Consider the following 22,293-nt stretch of genomic DNA (forward strand, 5'->3'; position numbering starts at 1 on the left):
CCAGCGGAGCATCTCCTCTCTCGCATCAGCATCACGCGCTCCGGTCTCTCCTCTTCTTCTCCTCCTCCTCCTCCTGCTTCTTCTTCTTCTTCTTCTTCTTATCCATCACCGAGGAGGCGCGTGTCCAACCTGTGGAGCGTTTGTCTGTCTCTCTCTCTCTCTCTCTCTCTCTCTCTCTCTCTCTCTCTCTCTTTCTCTTTGTCTCTCTCCCTCTGTCTGTCCTGTTGAGGTCGTCTTTTTTGGAGAAGTTGTAGTTTGCGAGAACAGATAGAACCGGTTGTACTCCGCTGTCATCCCGGAAGACTCGCCACATTCTCGGCTCGAAGGAAGTTGAACAGGTGCGTAAATCTTTCTCTCTCCGCTCCTCTTTAAAACATAATCAATCTTATATATACACACACACACATTTTTTATTTTATTTTATTTTTTTTTTACACTATCACCTGCTTCATTGTTATATTTCCCCGATCACATATCCACATCACAGGTCTGTTTCCTCTCTTTCTTTTTTTGTCGGATTAATTCGGATTCATAGTAAACCCATTCATGCTTTCTCGGTCAGGCTGTAACCGATTCCTACAGGTGGGATTTTTTTTTTCCCCCAGCACGTATTCCAGACGCTGATATCTGGGAGAGAAGCAGGGCGGTGGCATCGGGGTTGTGTGTGTGTGTGTGTGTGTACGTGTGTTTCAATATCGTGCCTTTTCTCATTGCGCCTGTTTTTGACATCCGCACAGCTGTGTTGTGCGCGTAATTTGGGAGCCAATCAAGCCAGCCATGGAATCGATAATGAAGGGTTTCTCTAAAGCCAAGGAGGGGGTCGTGGCCGCGGCGGAGAAAACCAAGCAGGGAGTGACTGGAGCGGCTGAGATGACGAAAGACGGGGTTATGTTTGTCGGTGGGTGCTGGGAATTAATTTCACCGGTCACAATGTTGGTAGAAAAAAAAATGTGATTAATGTAATAATTCTTCTTATTGTTGTTATTTTACGCACCGACGGGCTCCTGAGCCTGAATGAAACAGAGCTCAGTGTGTGTCACTAATTGAGCATCACCTGTTTTTTTTTTCCTTTCAGGTACCAAAACAAAGGATGGAGTCACAACAGGTAATTGAAGCTTCAAGGCACCTTTTCAGCTCCAAAAAATCAGTAGTGTGTATACTTACAGACCTCCTAATAACACCATAGCCTCATTTTTTTATACAATCTGACATGTGAGTATGTATAAAAAAAAAAAATAGGATCACTGGATCCTCAAGTGGTTTAGAAGAGAGAGCAAGTGTCATATTTCACTGCCTTACTCAACACAACCTGTCTAAATCCCCATGGGCCAGGCCGTGCTATTTCTCATACATAATAAGCCACAGGCCTGCAGGGACTTGGCTTTATTGTTGTACAGGGAAATCGGCGTGTTGGAAGCCGGAATTGTAAGAGAGACATATGATGACAGAACGCCTCATTAAAGAAACTAGATGAGCGAGCAGGGGAGGATCTCTTTTTCTCTCTGAGTTGATGTCCAACGACAAAGCGACTTCAGGCCGGTACACACTCGAGGAGACTAATGTGAAAGAAACATGGGGATATCATCAGCCTTGGCTCCAAAGCAGCAGTCAATAGTAATGTGAGAGAGTTTCAAAGATGGCTGCAGTCACCGTCTTAGTGACACAGATAGTTTGAGATGCAACTCTGACACCATCAAATTTCAGAAGATCATCAAACAATGTGATGAGCATGAAAAGCCATATTGTTTACAGCGATAGTGGAACAGATTAATGACGGTTGCACACTAATTTTGTTTTATTCTTGACTTATGCTGCAGCCAAGATTCAGTCAGCCCATCCTAATCAGAAAAACAACCAGAAAGGTCAACTAAGAAAGCAGTTTCTCACAACCCATTTTGAGTGTATTGCTAGGCAGTGACCTCTAGTGACTGTAGCCATTATTACGGCTGCAAAGGAGGAAGTCAAGTACTCAAATAACATAGGTGCATTTGAAACTGAAGTTACAGAAGAAACTGAGAATACATTTTAACTCAGAATTTTATTTATGTTTATAATATTAATGAGGCAATAATACAAACTCAGAAATATTTATTTTTTCCATAATCACAACTGAAACTGAACTAACAATGTCACTCAGTATGGTTTGCAACAAACATATAATAATTCTTAAATCTCATCTATATTAGTTTCAGTTAATACCTACATGAAACACTCATGAACTCCATCACTCCTTTAAGGTGTAGAGCATTGGTTGCCAATGTTTTTGGCTTGTTGGCTCTTAAAATTTCCATATTAGTAATTGATTAATTAATCATTATTTTATTTTATTTTATCAACTATCCTGCTAACAGTCTCACATTTCCTCGGATATAATGTGGGGCCGCGATCCCCAGGCAGACTTAAACAAACAATTATTGTGTTTGTTCATTAATATATTGATTATTTTAATGATTCATAATGTCTAGTTTGTTCTATTAATGTAAAAAAAAAATAGGATAATACACCTACATACCAAAGTCTGTATTGATTGACATGGAATTTAAAACTCTCTCAGAGCATGGCTCACCAGAACAGTGAAACAAGTGTACATAAAAGAAAACTAAATTCAGATGCAACAATATGCTAAATCACAAATTACACAACAATGAATTGCTCAGACAATAGAAGGCAGGATGAAACTCAGTGGAGGCTATGGGATGGATTCAACAGAAAATACCTGCAGGCTGGTTCCAAGGTTTTCCAGTAAAACAAGTTACACTACAGGTGATGTTGCCATTCAAGTTATAAGGGAGGGTAAAAATGGGAGAGGAAACTCCTTTACCCAACAATGGAGGCAGGAGCTGCAAGGAAAAGTAACTAAAGGGCAGAGTCACTCAAATTACACTTCCCACCCAATCGCTGGTGAAGCTTTGAAATCCAGTATAGTGAGATCTGTGTCATGTTAATGCATTTTACCACAGGCTAATCCCAACAGGTTATGTGGCTCTGTAAAGACCTACACCCGCCTCAAATGTCAGCTTTCTGTCTTCTTCTTTTGTCTCTGCAGTTGCAGGAAAAACTGTGTCTGGGGTGTCTCAAGTGGGCGGGGCTATGGTCACCGGAGTCACTGCTGTGGCCCATAAAACTGTGGAGGGGGCGGGCAATATTGTCGCTGCCACCGGATTGGTCAAAAAGGATCAAACCAAACAGGTAAGATACTTCTTATGTAAAGTTGAACTGAAACCCAAACCTTTTTGGTCCATCACAGGTGTTTGTCTTTTAAGGTGTTTAAGTCAAGCTCTAAATCCAGGTTAAGTTTTCTTTTAGCACCCTCCACAGTAGCCTTCTCTAGTCGGGGTGAATATTTTCATCTGACTGTAAATGTCAGTCGTCTAATTTGATCATGCTCGATTAATTTGGTACAATATCTTTGTGGGCAAGCATTGAAAAAAAAAAAAGATTCATATTATCACTTCAGTCAGCTAACCAGCTAGCAGGCTAAACTTGTTAGCCATTCCTTGTGAGATGTGAGTACTTCACAGGATACTTAAAGATATAATGGGTGATATTTCCACATTAAAATGTCTGAAAATGCCTCAACCTCATATGTTTTGTTGGGTTATTAAAGAGAAATCTGTCATTTAAATGGTGCATTCTATTCTGCTGCCTGTCGCTAGGCTATAACTTTTTTGGGAACTTTGCGAAAATTACACGTTAATAGCTTCCTCTCTGTCACTTTGTAGATCTTTGTCTATACTTAAAATATATGTATAGTCTTCTTAGCCACCTTTTGATTATTTGGCTAACGAATTCACCATATGTACCTCAAAACAATCTGCAATGGCGACGTTTAGCGACTACTGGAGCTAGTGCTAGCTAGCTTAATTGAGAAAACATTGGTAACACTGGCTGAGGTTGTGTTATCGAGACAGCTGGCTAAACCCCACTCGTTTGTTAAATATCAACACACAGACAAAGACTTAGCAGCTGCTGATTTTACATGAATGAATATTTACATCAGGTGCTAATCGGTGCTAACATTAGCAAGCAAGTGCCTCTCTCAGCTCTGCTAACAGAGAGCAACAGTAGCTTATGTTAAGAAATGAAGTCCACTATCATAAACCAGTTGCTTCGAGCACAACACAGAAGTTACACAGAGCCTCTATAACATGATCTATTCAGTAAGCTAGTTGACATCCCAGCAAGGCCTGTCATCCAATTTGCCTACAGTTAACCATCCAATGGAAAACATGAGGCTGCGAGTTTAGACAGTTTCTAAATAAATAAAAATATGCACAATAACTTGAAAACCAGGATCTTATATTTCGAAAAATTCAAATTTTCATTTGCCTTTCGTGCTTTAATTTGTCTGAGGCTGCTCTGCTGAACGCTTCGGCGCAGACATAAACAGATCTCCTTTTAAACACACCTGTAGGAGCGATGGCAGCGCTGCACATCCCTCCATTTCATGACTGGCTGCCAGCTATAACTCTTCACTGTGTCAAAATGGCCTCCTGACCTTGAGTCATTTGTCATCACTTCTCATGTCTGCCGTGTGTCTTTTCTCTCTGAAATGAAAAGCCATTACATATTGTCGGCTTTTCCCGCATCATCCATCAGTCAGTCTGGCCGTCGGTCCTGCAAACAAGGCGGAGGAGGTTGTTTTCCTTTTTTTTTTCTGTTATATGTTTTTTTTCTCTCTTTATGTTTCACCATGTTGTCCTTTTCTCAAGCAATGAAATTAACAGCTGTCCACGTTAAATTACAAAAACAGTCAGGGCCGTATTTGGACTCTGAGGTAATGTCTTATGTGTATTTTTAGGGTTTTAACAATGAAGAGAGAATAACATTCTACATTCAAAAAACGTAATGGTTACAGATTAAGATGTATTTTTAGACTTAGTATTGTAAATAGCATCTAATTCATGGCTATATGTGGTTTGTGACTTTAATTCATGAATTTTGTTCATGTAATTTTTTGACCAACAGATGCAAATAAACAATAAATAAAGGATTTAAATGAAAAAACAGAATATCAATAATTCAAATAAATACAAAAAATCTAATTACATTTATATTTAACATCCTACGTGACTGTTTTCAACTGTACAGTGTTATCTGATATAATCAGAATGAATTTTAAAGCTACCCTGTGGCATTTGTTTCACCACTAGTAGTGCTAATGAGCAAAGTGGGTCCCTGTTTTATTAGCGTACACACTCCTGACATTCATTTCACAATAACTCACCGACGATAAAAACTTGTTGCCAAGCTATTAACAAAACACCATCTTAAAGCAACATTATGTAGAAACTGGCATTCTGTGTGATTTGGCGCCCCCCTCCCCCCCCACAGTTTTCTGAGTGCAACGCCACTTTTGTGAATACAAATCCCAATTTGTCAGAACTATAATTAAAACTCATTAAGTCATAGCCGAGACAGAGACACCATTCGCCCTATTACAAGTATTACACTGTATCATCGAAATTTACAATTTACTTTGAAGCTGTTATTTTAGGGTTAAAAACAAGTTCCATAATTTTGCTTTAATTCACCAAAAAGAATGACATTGATCACAGGTTCAGTCTAAAATATCCTCTAAAATATCTTATGAGGAAAAAAACAATAATTTTGATCTTGTTTGTTTACATGAAAGCTCCACGTGGCAGGTTTAATCCCCAACATTAATCTCTACAGTTTTTCCTAACACCATCTACTATCAGCACAGAAACTCATTCCTCAAACAAGACAAATTCAACAAGAACAGATGGCCTTCATGTTCATACTCGAAAAAACAATCCTATTACTGTTCTTCTTCCATTGCCAACAAAGCAGTTATGCTTCCCCGTGAGTTATATCTGGATTAATAAAGTGCAAGAATTGAATACAAATCTGAAGGGAAGTCTGAATTCGCCTGTAATTACCCTCCTCACTCAGAGCATCACTGCGAGTACCAGGAAATGATAAGCCAATCAAATATTTCCCTGGGCAACACTTTCTTGATTGTTTGTTGTGATGCTCCATCTCCCGTCCCCTTAATTAGCGCTCAGACACGGGGGAATCCATAACAAGGGCAGAGACACTGGGAGACAAGAGCACACACACACACACACACACACACACACACACACACACACACACACACCTGTAGCTCTACTTTAATTGGCTGCAATCGCTGAAAAGTACCCTGTAAAACAAGAGAAGATGGAAAAAAAAAATAAGATGTAAGTTATTTTCTTTCAGACTGATACCTGAGCAGAAGGAAAATTCAGAACTGCTCAGCTTTCATCTCACTCAGTGCGTTTGATCTCGCTATTGGATAGACGCCTCCCCGCAAACATCCAATCGACTCCTTTCATCTTCGTTAGCGGTCGTGTTATCAAGGCAGCTAGAGAGCTAATCGCCGTATTCGGCCTCCGAGGGGATAAAAACACTGATGGAGCTCCACCTGGAATGTGATCAGCGTCTTTATGAGGAGCCCCGACGAGCCAAACTGGCAGGCAGAGCAGACAAAACAGATGGACGGACAGACGCAGGGTGGACGGACTGACGGAGGGAATGCACACATGAACACGATAAATAAAATAACTGACAGCAGCAGATTGTTCTCATTTAAAACCGTCATTCCCGGACGGCGCGGCCATTAAACATCATTAATATTGATTTGGCTTTTTTTAAAAATTGATGCCAGGTTGAGAGAGAGCCCATCAAAGATCGTCTCCTGTGTCTGACACACACACGCAGACACTCGCCAGGATGCTGGTGGGATGCTGAGTCTGATTAATCTCCTCATCTGGCTGTTGAACCAATTCATCAGCTCTATGGTGACTCATATCAGGAGATGCACAAAAGGCAGGGAAAATGACAACGAGACAGAGGACAGAGGCAACGTGGTAGGTAGAGGAGGAAGGAAATAGAAAAATGGCCTCAACAAACACGTCTTATTGCTCAGATATTTGCAATAAAAGAAGCTGCGGTATTTCACGTCACTGGGGAGGGATCTCAGCGCCGACTGTCGGTGAGGTATGGCTTTGACTTCGCTTCAGAAGATGATCGTTCGCAGAGACATTCTCAGGTTTGATTTGTCCTCAAAAAAGTGAGCAAAGCTTCAACTTATTAGCCAAAGTTTAGTCTGTCCGGTCAGGTGTTTGTCGGCAAACCAAAGTCGAAGTGTGTGTTTTTGTGCATGTGTGTGTACAGTACGCCTCTCTGGCTCTGCTGGGCGAACAGATGGAGGCTTGATGGGTGGTGTTAAACGCAACAGCAGGAGGAGAAGGTGCGGTAACTGGTTTAAGGTTATGTCAGGCGCACACACACACACACACATACACACGTCTGTGCGCTGTGACCGCCTCCTATTAAGGGAAGGTCACTTCAATGGCACGGCGCAATCAAGGCACAATTCAGCTGGACAGAGGAGACGTCAGCCCTCCCTTCTTCATTAGTGCTTCACGCCTCGTTTGGAAAGACAAAACACATCGTTTGTAAGAGCCTTTCGGGCTGACAGACGGGTGTTTCGGTACAGTGTCACCTGTCAGTGCCTGTCGAAAGAGCCACACGTCACATCTACAAAAAGTGAAACCGTTTTCCGAGACGAGAAAGCTGTTTACGCGGTTTAAAGCTAAAGTATAGAAAACACGCGGTCAGAGGACGAACGCTCGCCGTCGGAAGATAACGGAGGGACAGATGTTCTGACTCGTCAAAGCAGGAAAATCACAGGTGGATCTATACCAACAAAATATATGTTTCTCTTCTTCCCATTTTCCAGGGTGATGACGCCTCACCAGTACAGAACATGCCAGAGTCACCGATCGACACCGACCCTGCTGACGCTACAGAGGTGAGACTCCACTCAGATACAACACATCTACAGTCAATGAGACAAAAAGCTGAATTTAAAAATTCTAAATTTTTGTCATGTCATCTGGAATTTAAAGGTGCAGTATGCAAATATTTTCAGTTTATAGGTTTATGTGTCTTTAATGCAGTATTGGGTGGAGGCTTTCAGCTTTAAAGCTAAAAAACATTGCATGCATTTTCACGTGGATTGTCTCCCAAACCTGTCGGATAATCTCTAAAAAGCTGACTGAGTGCAACGTTTCTGCAAAACCACAGATGAATTAAAGCTTTAGGTTTCAAAATATTGCAACTTTACATTTGTTCAGGTTTAGTTTTTATTTCTTTCTTGTCACAACACTGGGATTATGTTCTGTTTACATTCAGACATGAAAACCACTTGATTAAGGTTTGAAAAACATCATGGCTTGAACATGTGGCTTAAAATACCAGTTTTGGTCGTCACAAACAGCTGGAAATTGTCCCGAGTTCGCCATCAGCCCTCGTCAAAAATTTCCAGTAGTTTCTAACTTACAAATGTTGAAACACAGACTTGAACTGCGGTCACCCCTTCGGCAGCACTCTGGTGTGAAAGTTAGGTGATAAACATGTAATGCGGACGTGATATGGCACAAATCTGTGGTTTGCAGAAACAAACTGCTAACATGTTGGTTAAGATCTGGTGAGGTTTCGGCTCAGAAACACTTGGTGCTGGTTCGGGAAAGATCACGCATTGGGTTAAGATGACTGATCTTGGCCGGAGTGTTTCATTGAGACACAGGCTGTAAACTCACCACCTCTCCTCTGCTTGTCCCTCTTCTCTCTCAGGAGGACACCGACGACTAAAAACCGATCGAGAGCCTCGCAATCAAAGATCAACGACCGAAAACATTCCATGTCGCTCTGCCAAGTCCCGTTGTGCCTCGTTTATGGTCCTTCTACGGAGTCTGTGCCCGATGTCTGTGTGTGTGTGTATGTGTGTGTGTGTGTTTGTGTTTGTGTTGTTACGTATGTATGCGCAGCGGCATATGTGTATATGTTGTGGAGAAACAGAGATGTTGTTTATTATGTGTGTCTCAGTCCTTAAAGGGGCCTCAGGTGTGTGTCGTCTGTGACCAGCTGTCATTTACAGTGATTCCCTACCACTGAGGATGCCACCTAGTCACTGTGTGTGTGTGTGTGTGTGTGTGTGTGTGTGTGTGTGTGTGTGTGTGTGTGTGTGTGTGTTTATGTGTACATTTTCTGTCTAACAGTGTGGCTATGTCAATGACTCAAACCTGGAAATATACCACCATTTACCACTTCAAGCACCTAAGTGTCTCTATATAAATGGACAACTGACAGTGACCTGTTTGAAATGGAAGCATAATGATATTCTCTATTTTTGTGTGTATACTGTCACTGTTTTTTCGCGGTGGACTATGAAGTGCTGAGCTATTTGTGCATTCATATTGTATTTTTTAATTTATAACGGATATATATATATATATATATATATATATATATATATATATATCATACTGAATGGACTTTTGAAAAACCAAGAGCATGTAAAATCCACTCAGCTCGAACGCTGTGATAGGAATTTATTTGGAGTTAAGTGTTGAATAAAATATGCAAAAAGTGTGCAAGTGTTTTTGTTCATTTATCTGTGTTAGCATCCATGTGACATTAGTGCCTGTGCAGAATTATAAATAGTAGAAACGTTTGGTTATTTATCAGAGAAAAGCAGCCAAGATTTCATAGAGGAATTTTTCCTGAACTTTTTTTTTTTTTGGGGCCATGTAAGAATAGAAGAAAAATGCATCTACTACACAGGAATAGGCAAATACACACTCTTGTATGTGACTATCTAACACCAGGAGCTGGAAAATATACAAGCACTAAACATGTTGCTAACGCTAGTTATCAAACCTTAATGTTGTGACTCTAGCTAATTAGGGGGTGCTCACGCTAGCTAATGGTAATGTTGCCAAAGCTAACTAGCTAATGTGGGGCAATACTGGCCACATAGTGTAAAAATCTGCTATTTTTACTTTTTTCACAAACTGGCAACCAAGAAGATCACTGATGAAACCAACAATGTTGTACTATTAGCCCACAAACCTGGTTAGAAGTTGAAAAAAAAAATTTCTCTTACTCTGAGATAAACAAAACTATCATTTTACACCTTACAATTTATTACAGTGGATTGTTTTGTGTCTCTGTCAAACCCTCCACCTCAAAACCATCAGAGAATCTGACAGAGATGCTAACGTTAGCCTAACATTAGCCCTGCTGCAGTCTGACTTACCACATGTGGACTGTTGGTACAAAGCCTGACATAAGGAAGCCTGGTCCCTCAACTTCTCAACCTCAACCTCTTCCGCTATCTCCGTGTACAGTTTATCAAAAACCCCATCGCTAACATTACATGAAACAACATCGACAGTGACATATTTGCAAAATATATACATGTTGGTTACATGCTGGTTGTGTTTTGGTGCTGGTCTATGCTGTTCACCAATGCTTTGAACGTTAACAAGCAAGCAGCTGCTATCTTTCCTTTAGCTGGGATTTAGCCATTTCAACACCAGGTTTTACCTCCCCATGTGCAAAACAATCCCAATTTTTGGGACAGCAGAGGACAAAATGTGTCCATGCACCACTAACATGTTGCTGTTCGAAAGGATTTAGTGATGATGAGATTTTATTTTTCATCAGAAAATATGTCTTGAGGCATGTGATTCAAAGGGAACAATAATCCCACCTGTAACCGCAGCGTGTTAGCGCAATGAAGCATGTCGGCCTTGACAACACGCTGTAAACATCTGTCCAGCTGCAGACTCTGTTATGTGTGCTGAGGAAGAGAGAGAAGACAGACACACACTTACACAAGACGTCCTTGTAGCCAGGATCACCCAGCATCTTAACTCTGAGAGACACTTCATTAATACCAAGACCAGCGAACGCACCAACAGTTTTACAAATCCATCCACATTTTTTACTTATCGTACGACGCTACTCGAGATGTTTGCACAAAAAAGAAAGGGCATTAAGAAATAAAATGGTTTTCAAGGGTTTAAAAAAAAAGAAGCCTATTTGAAAAGTCTGTTCAGGGTGTAAACATGGCCTTGGTGAAGCTTGAATCACAGTTTACATGAAGATTACTACTCTACAACGGAGTGAGTCATCCGCCACTTTCCCATTCCCTTTTCTCAGTAATGAATCCAGCAGAGAAGCCTTGGACTTCCTTGCTTGTTATCGTCCGTACACCTGTCAGCGGCTGCTTCCTTAACGATCTCTGCAGACTCGAGGGAGGCGATGACTCCTCGTTGTTGTTGTTGCTCTTCATCACCGCTCCGTGCAGAGACAGGTACTGATACAACAAGATGTTCATGTTTTGTATTTTTGCTTGTATCCTGATTCATAGATTTCTCCCTATTGTAGAGCATAGAGGCGATAAATAGAAGATAATTATCATATTAAATTAGATGAATGATGAAATGAATAAATGCTCCTTGTTTTCATGACTGAATACACTGAATAAACGAACTGACCTTAAAGAACAGCACAGTTTCGTACTGTTTTATATGTCTGTTATATGTTTACATCTGGCGGACCCTGCCACCTTTCCAGCTCCATACAGTGTTCTGGGGGAACTTCTTGTCCTCTGAGAACAGCTTGTTTTATTCAGTTTGGGAGAAAAACAGATAAGATGGTTTTAAAAAGAAAAATGCTGAGTCGATGACAGCGAGTTAGCCGTCACGTCATCTCGTGTTCAAGCAGCTGTCTTTACATCACTTCAGGCTGCAGAGACCTTTAAATCCAAACACTGTTTCAGTGCTGAGTGTAGCCTTTGGGATCAGTGTCATACAATAAGTTATCAACAGAATGTATTGGCATGTTTATGTTTCAGCAGTGGCAGTGAACCACAGATCAACCAACCATTAACCAGCTCTTCCTGACAGACTAGTCGAACATGGCCGTAACACCCTGGAAGCTTTGAATGTTACTCTGTCGTGTGGTGGAGCCTCTGACCCGAAATCTTTTGTCCGTTAAAATATGATACCGATTCATCTCTGCCGGTGCGATCACGACACACTACACCGCTCCAACTCTAAAGCCTCGTCTCAGTTCACTGTCGCCTGCCTCACTACACCCACTCGGCTGCACTCCCTTGAAAATATGTGAATCTACAACCATCAGTCTTTGTTTTCAGGCAGGTTTGAACTTCCTCTCCCACAAAATGTTGAAACCGTCCCTCACTATCTTCTCTGCCATCTTTCAACAAGATGTGCGTCTGTGGTTTCACTCTCATTTACTGGCTTCACTCCCACTCAACAGTACATATGTTTTATGTAATAGAGACGATGGTCATACATACATGTAAAATGACTGTTTAATTAAACCTTATGGATGTACAGACTGTCATTGTTTACACAAGTCACAGTAAGAAGAACTCTGACTTCATGTTCCTGACTTGAAAAAACATGTATTCATGATGGAAAATAAGAGAACAGACGGATATTTTTTTTGTCTTTTTTATATTGAAGTAGGTTATAGTGATGGTTCATGGTGGAAAAAAAAGAGAATTCACCGATGTGTTGACTGACACCTCCAACAACAGATCTGAACGTCACATCAGACGCCTACGCCAGGATATTTGACAACTTGCATGTTTGTTCTCTAAAAAACGTGAGTTGAATCAAGAAATTTGAATTCATCCTTGTGATTAAAAAAAAAAAGTCCACAGCGTTCACAGTTACACAGATTTCAACCTCGCGCCGGTTGTTATCTGATGTGTCCATTTGACGAAGACAGAGATTGTGTATCTCACTTCCTCTTCCTCTTCTTCAGGGCTTTCCACTCTCCCTCCTGAGTGGCCAAACTGCCAAAGAGCTCCCGCACTTTCCTCTTTCTCTCGGCATCTCTGAAACACACGACGAGTACAACATTAGAGGCTTTTCCCAGAAACCTTTCTTCTCTTCTTGTTTTGGTTTGATACTGTATGTTATCATCCCCCACCTGTTCATGACCTCGTTGAGCTTCTCTCTGGCCAGGAAGCGTGAGTCCTTCCTGATCTCCCTCAGAGCGCCCTTGAACTCCTTCTTGTACTTGTGCTGCAGTCGCTCCTTCTCTCTCTCCTCTCTGGTGCTGCCACGCTTCTTTCCATAGTCCAACCTGACCAATACCACACAAGGAGATTAGTGAATTTTTAACAGATGCCGTACCTGCACACTGGCACACTTCATGTCATGTTTTCAATCGCTTGCTTACACTTCAACGATCTTGGGCGTGAGCAGCTTCAGAGGAATGGGTTTCTTCTTGTCCAGCACCAGCCGGCTGTGAGCCACAGGAGCGCTGCTGACGGCCTCCAGGATCTCACCGTGGAGCTCCTGCGACAAAACAAACACCATGAAGGAGAAACCAAAATACGAGTAAGACCTCGCTGTATTCTGATCCTCATTGGCGCCAACCTGTAATGGCTCTGGTAATGTTTGAGCTGGGAGATGTTTGGAAAGCAGCGTTCTGATTGGCTGGAAGATGCAGGCGAAGGACACAAGGTCTTTGTAGAGCGCGCAGCATCTATTCACCAGGTCCAGGCAGGTAGACAGACACGACAACCTGCAGAGAAACACATACACATGCGGATGAAAATCTACAATTTAGGGCTAACCCAAAATGCTTTGAACCGTTACCATGGTAATCAACATCCTGATCAGCATGCAGAGCAAGGAGATGTTGTGTCGACGGCACGCAGAAAGAAGCAACAGACTGGTGAAGAGAGTGAGGAATGGAGCTCCTCACTGGTGTTTAAATCGTCTCAGAACCTGCGAGCACCTTCAAGTCTCAGGTTGACTTGACACTATAAAGACGCGGACAGTGGCTGAAGTCTTCCCTCCTGTCCTCATCTCTCATTTGGAGTGCGTCTTGTTCTGCTGTTCGTCACAATAACACCATGAGGTCTGTTCGGTGTGTACTGCAGAGTAGGCTCATTTGTTGTCTGATACCATTTTGTTGACATCATGTGATTTTGCGTCATTTTGTTGTTCTTGTCCTTGTTCAGACCTCGTGGGACTCGATCACTTTGCAGGAAAAATGGAGGTCATCTTTATGTATGCAAATGCACGTTCTCTCTCCACATTTACACATTTAGACCTGCGTTGCGTACACTCGCTCTATCCTCGACCAATAAGCCGCATCATCCTGACAGTAATTACCAGAGCAACTGCACTCTTCACACACAGCTGCTGGTGTCCATGTGTCACTGTGAGGCCTGGAGGGATGCAGAAATTAGAATATGACCAGGCACCGGGGTGTGATGAGAAGAAGTCAGCGCTGTTGTTCTTAGCGGTGGAGGAGACGGAGCTGGATCCGACCTCCAGGCAACGTATTATACAGATGATTTACTGATCGGGGTTACAGGGAGCGCCAGTCGAAGTCACGATGAATTAAAATACTGTATAACAGCTGCTGCTTTAAATGAATAAATTGCATAAATTCATTTTGGTCTCTTTGGCTCAATATTAGACACGTAAGCGATCAAGTGAAGTTAACTTCATTTTCTTTAACAAATATATCGCCAAGAAAATTCAATCAAATTCTCTCCAAAATCACAGAGTCTGAGTCAGAGTCTTTTATGGTGTGTTGCGAGTATCAATTTTAGTTGAGCGCAAATAGAAATGTATACTCTCACAAACTGTGCACAATCATGGTCCGTCGCAGCCTGTTTGCAAGCTTTGCTGCGTGCCCACACACCAGCTGCTGTGTGAAACCAAGCTGGCGACTCATCAGAATCACAAGAGTGGATGTATCAGCTCCAAGCCACACAGTCCGCACAGGTAAACACGGTTCGATGTCTTACCTTTCATATTGATTATTAATTCATTATTAATTCACATATTCAGCTTTGTTCATTTAATGAAAATGCTGTGAAGCAGCTGGTCAAGATCTCTATGAGTGCGTGTTTGTGTGTTTCCAGTTTGTCTGCGTTTTTTTTGTTTTTGGCTGAGGAACAAATGAGCTCATCGTTTTTTTTCTATAAATAAAAGGTCATTAACCAGCCTCACTTCATCTCATCCCGTGCTGCTGTTTCATTTTCTTTTTTGGTGGTCCTGTTCTGGTCCAAACCGAACATGAGAAGCTGTGAGGAGGCAAATGGTTCCCTCACACTTCCTCTCTTCCTACTAAGGGCCTATAATTTTCACCAGGCAAGTGTTCACTGCTGTTAATACATGTTATTGTTACAGACTCCATTCTGAACATCCAATTAAGGCTATTTTTTTTTTTTATCTGTTATCTGTTGTTTCTGAAAGTCTCTGGAGGGCAGCTGAATATACAGAGGGGTAAACACAGTCTGATGTGGAGGGTTTTGGCTTAAATTTTGAAGTAATACTGGAACAGAAAATAACCAAGTAAAAGACAGTACAGCAAAATGAAGGTGAAGGTCGAGTTCACCTGCTAAATGTGTTTCAAGACAGACTCGCAACACTGTGCAGATATCCTGAGCGTACATCCTGCTCCTCCTCTCCCCTCCTACCTGTGGTGATCTCTCTCGAGGTCATTTTCAAGGTCCAGGTGTTGGGTAGAAGACAACGGAAGGCTTTTCTTGCTCCAGTTCTTGCAGGACTCCGAGTTCGACAACACCAGCAGATCGCTGCACTTCCCTGACGGCCTGAAGGGCGGCACCGGAGTGTAATCTGCAACGAAAAGTCAAAGCTGGGGTTTGTAAAGCTTAGTAGAATTAGAAGCAGAATTTAAGCACTTTTTAAAATGATGAAACCATAAAATGTCTTGACTCTCAAAGCAGAAGTTACAAAAAATAATTGACAACAAGACTGTTTCATTCAAGTATCAAAAGATATTTGATCACGTGAAAAGTATATACAAATGTAGGTATATTCCTAACCTTTTAACAGTTAAAATTAAGCCTTTGCCAAACTTTGTAGGAACCCTGCAAGGCTATCTACTGTGTTTCACCTTCCAAATGCTGCCACCGATAACATGCGTGACAGACATGTGAAATGTCTACGTACCTAGCGATGTCTTGTCCTGCACGGCCAGATGCAGCGTTCCAGCCAGGAAGTTGACGAGTTCAGGCAGAAAGCGCTTTGAAAAAGAGACGTACTCCACTGCCAGACAGCACAGCACCAAACCTGATGTCACGTCCTGTAACGATCTCACTGGACACTGAGGACACACAAATCAGAGAGAGACACACAGGTATGATGAAATGTTGAATAGGAAGAAAACATGAGAGAACGAGTGCCGGATTCAAACAGAATGAGAGATGGCGGAATCCCGATAGAGGGCAAGAACAGTCAATACAGCTCCGACAGCACAGACACACAGACGACTGTGTGTACCTTGGTGAGAGCCTGGCTGATGTAAAGCAGCGCTGGAGTGGTAACAGGGTGTCTGAAGTCGGAGGTGGGGAACAGCAGGGCCGTCACTTTCAGATAGATGAGCTGGAAACACAAAAACAAACATACTGTGGCTTCATGTCATAAACAGAAAATAGGAAGAACATTATTATTTAATATCAAAAGCAAAGGTATATTTTCCACTGGGAGGAAAATCTCCCTGATAATTCAAAATCCTACCTGTTGTGCCTTTTTGCCCTGGGTTTTGCCTCTCAGGCTACATACAGGTTGCCCTACCTGTCAAACCTAAAACCTCTGAGCCCTCTTAGCAACCCTGTGAATGTTCAATATTTTTATGTTTATCACAGAAAATAATCCCATACCATGTCTAGTGATGGGAAAGCAACGTGCCCTTTGACCTCAAGCACCTCCTCCATGCTATGACCAGCGTCTCCGAGGATGTTCTGCAGGGCCTTACAGCCTGCTTCTGGAAACATCTGGCACATGGTGTACACCTCTCTGCAGGAGAGGAAAAAAGACAAATCAGAGCAGGACGTTTAGTTTTGAGGGTTAGATATTTGAATCAGGAGGTGAAATTGAGAATTGAAGCCACTTTTTTTTAACTCACGGTATGAGCTTATCTATGGTGGCGAGTTCAGGTGGACTCCTGGTGGCCACTTCTCCGATGTACTCCAACAGAAAACCAAATATTTTCTGAGACAGAGAGAAAATATTCTGGGTTTTGCCCGTATTCTACAAAAAGACAATATTCCTACAAAACTGTTTATGTGGCTGATGAAAAAACATTTTCCACTGATATTTCTGTAAACTCTTATCAACAAGCACAGCATCCCGCTTTCATTTGCCAACCACTCTCTTGAAAAGGTCAGCGTTACAATATTTGTGCATATTTTAAAAACCTGTTGATATCCAAGTCTTTCGCAAATGTTTAAAAGTAGTTGTGTTTCTCCTTTGGACCAGGACAGTGTGATTTTCCTTTGGGCACCCAGCCTTCCAAACTGTTGGCGAGACCGTGCATCGCAACCTACAGCATCAACACAAACTGAATATGCTGCAAACATGTCCAGAGAAAGCTCCCAAAGCTTGATTATTATCTGTATATCCCCAGTGTTTTAATCAGAAAATGCTCGGTGTGGAATAAGGCCTAAGGCATCTGTCCGCACAGGGAACTTTAACTACATCAATTATCTTGGCATCAAAAAAATGTCACATTTGGAAAAGCAGTGAAAAATAAAATTGACTGTAAACGTGGTCATTTAGTTCATACAGCATTGGACACAACTTACAACCATCTACAGCAACAGAAGTATCGCACTTATTTACACAAATAAACTTAGTTGTACCTGCAGTTTGAGCTTATTGCCCGCAGCCAAACTGGGATGGTTGCATTTCTGAGTCCTGGCGACGATGAGGCGCTGGTTGTCCGGAGTGTGGCCATGGAGCAAATCCTTCAGGTCGCCGTAGCTCTCTGGAGCTACGAGAGCAGGGAACAAGGGGGAAAAGTGAATCTGATTCAAAGTTACAGCAGTTTTCTTTTTTTTTAAAACCAGGCTCAGATACAGATTAAGGTCTGATTTTAATGACGTGTCACGAGTTTGTCCTTACCAGCGAATGTGTATGGGAGCTCAGCTTTAGCCGCCTCCTGCTGAGCCTTCAACTCCTCGATGCTGAGAGTCTTGGTCGGTTTGGCACTGGCAGCTTCATCCTCCCGTTTATTCTCCTCATCCTCACTTTCTTGCTCCGATTCAAGATCTGAATGCCCGTCCTCCTCTTCTTCTTCTTCTTCTTCTTCTTCCTCATCCTCCCCCGCCTTTTCTTCTTCTTCTTCTTCTTCTTCTTCTTCTTCTTCTTCTTCATCTCCATCCTCTGCCTCGGATTCCTCCTCCTCACCACTCTCTCCCTCTTCTTCGTCCTCACCCTCATCTTCCTCAGACGCCTCTCCAATGTTCCATTTTCCATCCTGGAAAGATAAAAGAAACCTGAGTTAAACACATTCGGTTCCACTTATTAAAGTGAGACTATTACAGAAATAAACGAGCTCTCTCGTACCTGATAAGACAGGGTCTTCTTGTCCTCCTTATCCAGGATGAAGCCATCGTTGAGATCATCGGCAGACATGTGGACCTGACTCAGTGTGCTCTCCCCGACTTCATCTCCCATCATCCTCCTCAGACGGTCAGCCTGAAGAAAACAGAGCATTTCAATGTGTGAAGACAAAAACTTTACATGATAATGGTAATGAGACTAACACTACCCTGCGTTATGAGCACACCTCCAGTTTCTGCAGCTTCTCCTTCAGCTCCCGTGCGAGCTCCTCCGGGGTTTTCATCTTCTCCGACGGCTGAGCCTTCATCTCAAAGCCGAGCTCTCTGACCATCATGTCATACTCTTCCAGCTGGAACACACAGAGGAACATCAGGCTCTGCCACAGATCGATGAAAGCAGACTGTGTTGACAGATCAGTACGGCCCTACCTTGGGTTTCTCCTCCGGTTTGTCATCACTTGCAGCTTTGGGCGTCTTCTTCACCATCAGAGCCTGGATGCTCTTCCACTCTTTATCCAGCTGCTCCGTCAGTTCCTGCGCCTCTTCTTTCTGCACCTGTCTCTCCCGCTAAAAAATAGTAGGAAAAAACTGAGCTGGTTAATCATCTTGACCACGAGTCTCATCATCCCTAGAGCATAACTACAGTCAGCACGTAAAACAAAAACACACTAAGAAGGTAATAAGGTCTGCATTGAACCTCATCAATCAACAGGATTGTGTTGATTTGCTCAACTTGCTCACCTTCTCCTGCTTGGACTTCTGGATCAGCTCTTCGATAAGCTCCTGTCTGGACTTGGCTCTGTGGCCTCCTTCTTCCTCCTGCTGATCCCCAGATGCCGTCTTCTTCTTCAGGAGGCCCCCTCCTCCTCCAAAGTGGGAGGCGGTCAGCTCGGCTGGATGCAGAAAGATAACACTATAATATATCCGCTCAAAGTTCAGGGCTTATTGCGTTCTGAGAAATCTAATTATAATTTTTTTCCTGTTTCTCCTTTGTTTTTTTCTTGTAATTATGAATTACTGGAACATACGTACGCAGAAAGCCAATACTGAAACACTCACCTGACAAAAGACCTTTCTCTTCTGATTCATCATCGCTGTTCATGAGGTCATTGAATTTCTCCATCTCAGCCAGCGACTGGCCATAATGAGTCAGCTCCTCATCCTCGTTCAGGTTGTACAGATCCTTCTTATCGTGGACACGCTGAGAGATAAAGCAAAGTCTGGCTGAGAATATTGTTTCAAATACTTTTATAAGCTCTTATTTCCTTACAGATAAAACAAATGATTACATCACTGACCTGTCTCTCCATCGCATACCTCTGCAGGATTTTGTCTTCTGGTGCCATCTTGGCGTCATACTCGCCAATACGTCTGTCTATTAATTTGTTGGACTTGTTCTTCTGTTTGTATTCCTTCAGGAGGGTTTCTTTCCTCTACAGATTAAAAGATACAATAAAATGAGAAACACATTTGATTTCTGTCCACTTCCACACAAACACACACACACAAAGCTCCAACACAATACAAAAACAGTGATTCTTTATTAGAGTCACCAATATATTCCCTCTTAATTAAACAAGACTTAAGAAAACGCTATGTCACCAATCAATCTGATCTGATAAGCAGAAAAAAAAACACATCATACACACACAGAACATACAAAACCACAAACTGGAAGTATATTTTAGTCTGTGGATTCAACTTTTATCCTCACTTCAACTTTAGCTCAGTTCTCTTCAGGCACTATCCTGCAGAAATCCCCTCTGTTACTGTGAGGCTTCACAGCACAGACAGTGTTAAATGGATGATGAGCTGTGACCAATGGCTGCCAGATACAGTGCTACTGTAAAACTGTTGATCTTTACTTTCATTTTATCCGACAGAAAATCTTTTGTCTTTTATTAAATACGTGCCTTCCTTTTCTTTATTTCAACCAGATTTTTCTCACACTGACATTTTACACTTCTTGTGGCAGCTGTAGCTTCCTGGGTGTTCGGTCAGTCTGGTCAAAGAACCAAAGGCCATATTTTAAAAAATCCTAAGGCTGTTAGTATTTTCTTACTGGGCAGGTTTTGGATTTCTCTTGAAAAAAATGGGCATGTCAGTTTTGAGTTTAGGACAATTTAAGTAATTTAAAGTAATTCAGAGCATTTTAGCAAAATTCCGCCAGTCAGCTGCCTGAAATGCACTGCACCACTTTAGTCTTTTGTCAAATTATAATGATGATGATCTTTCAAAAATAAATTTGTAGATAATCATATCTTCAAAAGATGAAGATTCATTAGGTCAACTGTTAATTGGCACTGTGGCAATATGCAGATGTAGTCTGATGCTGAAAACAGCTAAAATCTATAAACAAATCAATAATGTACACTATAAAATATGTGTAAGTGAAACCTATTACTCTAATTTATTATGCAATGCATCTTTTTCACATTTACCAATATATCAACAAATCACTGTACACAAAGCGTCTATATTTATTCATAAAACATGATTTCGTCCATAGAAACAGGGACAATATGTAACGGGCCAGCTTCACTTTACTGTCTAGAGTGAGGTCAAACACAAACCCAGAGTTGTAAAATTGCTTTATAGCACTGAACAACAGCTAATGTTTGAATTATTAATCATGGTCCTTTTAACACTACCTGAGAGCAGAGCATAAGGTAACATACAAGTCCAGTGCAGTTGGTATGGTGAAGGTGAGATGCTCTCTTACCTTGTTTATGGCTTTGGATCGAGACACGCCAGGCAGACCCACATCGTGCTTACTTTTCCTCCCCAGAATATCAAATTTCTTCCTGTTGATTTTCACCTCAAAGGGGTTGTTTTTGATCTCAGTAGAGGTCTTGGCTTTGCGGACCTTGTCAGCAATGCTCCTCTTCTTAGGCACCTTCCCCATCTAGATAGATAGATAGATAGATCACTTCATTAATCCCCGGAGGGAAATTAGGTCATCATAGCAGCGGTACAAGTACAAATACATTCAAAATGTAAGGGTAAATATGGAAATAATAAAGTACTATGCACAAAAAAAATATAAAAAATCTGAAGCTAAGAAGTGGACTGATAAACCAACACTGAGATTACAGAAAGACTTGCAAATGAGGCTGGATTTAGCAGATCAATGTGCACTGAAAACCACCTCTGCTCTTGTGATTGGTTTGGGTTTGACATGCATTAAAAGAAAACTGATCTTGAATACTGCTCCTCCTCTCAGGTGGCTAATATAAGCTAACAGGTAGCATTTAGGACCGTTTTAATTCGACACTCACATATATGCGTGACTCCAGTGTAAATAGCAAAGCTAATATATCAAATGTTATAAAAGCGACGATTGTGAGAGTAAAAATTGAGCTAGTTTATAGCTATGGATGTAAGAAGAGAAGCTAGCTAACTTCTCTATGAGCCGTCTACAGTTTGTAAACAAACTAAAAATACCACAGAAGAAGAGTTTACCTTTTAGTCGTGTTTGGGAGTCGAGTTATTAGATCCAGACGGAAGAAAACATGTGACACTAACTCTCTGCCAACCCTACATTTAACGATTAATACTTTAATATTTTTCTTTCCACGTTGTTTCCATATCCAGCATGTACAGAGGGGACAGCCGGAGGTCAAAGTTCACAATTTCCGGTTTGAGGTTCCCCCCACCACCACACACACAGCGCCTCTAACGGCTGGAAGAGAAGCTCACAACAACATGGCTGCTCACTAAAGGGGTCAGCCATACTTTCTTTATTACTGGAGCATTTTTTAATTTATTTGATAATCATTTTTAAAATCCCATTAAGTGTTACAGCAACAAACTTTTTAAAATCCAGAATGATTACTATTAAATAGTTCTCAAACTGCACACATTGCACACATAAACTCACATTCCTATATAAGCAGATTTTTTAAAAATTCCATTACAACACATCTGTTTTTATTTTCCAGTTTTTACTCTTCACTCACTTGATGTCCTGCTTTTTTCCATCTGCTTCATTGTCCACATGTAGAACATCCAGCCCAAACCATAAGTTGTCTGTTTTTCTGCACCTCCAATCAGTCATTTATCTGCCT

The 22,293-nt window shown here is 41.7% G+C and overlaps 2 protein-coding genes across 3 annotated transcripts; one reads left to right on the forward strand and one right to left on the reverse strand.

Annotated features, from left to right (window-relative positions):
- On the forward strand, nucleotides 1-9,179 carry LOC119030566 (alpha-synuclein-like). The gene is made up of 6 exons (XM_037118277.1): nucleotides 1-338; nucleotides 738-898; nucleotides 1,076-1,105; nucleotides 3,047-3,189; nucleotides 7,748-7,819; nucleotides 8,644-9,179. The coding sequence occupies exons 2-6, from the start codon at nucleotides 778-780 to the stop codon at nucleotides 8,659-8,661; spliced, it is 384 nt and encodes a 127-aa protein (XP_036974172.1). The 5' UTR covers nucleotides 1-338; nucleotides 738-777; the 3' UTR covers nucleotides 8,662-9,179.
- A 3,143-nt stretch (nucleotides 9,180-12,322) lies between these two features.
- Nucleotides 12,323-21,874, reverse strand: nop14 (NOP14 nucleolar protein homolog (yeast)). 2 transcript variants are annotated; one of them, XM_037118063.1, is made up of 19 exons: nucleotides 21,689-21,874; nucleotides 20,949-21,131; nucleotides 19,525-19,659; nucleotides 19,286-19,427; nucleotides 18,968-19,119; nucleotides 18,656-18,793; nucleotides 18,454-18,576; nucleotides 18,231-18,362; nucleotides 17,787-18,141; nucleotides 17,525-17,655; nucleotides 16,789-16,874; nucleotides 16,544-16,679; nucleotides 16,164-16,265; nucleotides 15,834-15,987; nucleotides 15,338-15,497; nucleotides 13,275-13,422; nucleotides 13,075-13,193; nucleotides 12,823-12,978; nucleotides 12,323-12,727 (listed from the first exon to the last, which is right to left on the reverse strand). In XM_037118063.1, the coding sequence occupies exons 2-19, from the start codon at nucleotides 21,129-21,131 to the stop codon at nucleotides 12,631-12,633; spliced, it is 2,649 nt and encodes an 882-aa protein (XP_036973958.1). In that variant the 5' UTR covers nucleotides 21,689-21,874; the 3' UTR covers nucleotides 12,323-12,630. The 2 variants fall into 2 exon arrangements, with proteins under 2 accessions (XP_036973958.1, XP_036973959.1); XM_037118064.1 differs by lacking the exon at nucleotides 21,689-21,874 and adding an exon at nucleotides 21,505-21,638.
- Between the last annotated feature and the right edge of the window lie 419 nt (nucleotides 21,875-22,293).

This window comes from Acanthopagrus latus, chromosome 12 (assembly GCF_904848185.1).
Source record: "Acanthopagrus latus isolate v.2019 chromosome 12, fAcaLat1.1, whole genome shotgun sequence".
Lineage (NCBI taxonomy): Eukaryota > Metazoa > Chordata > Actinopteri > Spariformes > Sparidae > Acanthopagrus > Acanthopagrus latus.

What these genes read in the sequence shown, in the direction of transcription:
- LOC119030566 (XM_037118277.1), top strand. Translation starts at nt 778, where the DNA reads ATGGAATCGATAATGAAGGGTTTCTCTAAAGCCAAGGAGGGGGTCGTG. An exon ending in AGACGGGGTTATGTTTGTCG is followed by an intron (nt 899 to 1,075) that starts GTGGGTGCTGGG and finishes TTTTCCTTTCAG; the next exon opens with GTACCAAAACAAAGGATGGA. An exon ending in AAAAGGATCAAACCAAACAG is followed by an intron (nt 3,190 to 7,747) that starts GTAAGATACTTC and finishes CCCATTTTCCAG; the next exon opens with GGTGATGACGCCTCACCAGT.
- nop14 (XM_037118063.1), bottom strand. Translation starts at nt 21,131, where the DNA reads ATGGGGAAGGTGCCTAAGAAGAGGAGCATTGCTGACAAGGTCCGCAAA. An exon ending in GGTATGCGATGGAGAGACAG is followed by an intron (nt 19,428 to 19,524) that starts GTCAGTGATGTA and finishes TTTATCTCTCAG; the next exon opens with CGTGTCCACGATAAGAAGGA. An exon ending in AGAAGCTGCAGAAACTGGAG is followed by an intron (nt 18,363 to 18,453) that starts GTGTGCTCATAA and finishes TGTTTTCTTCAG; the next exon opens with GCTGACCGTCTGAGGAGGAT.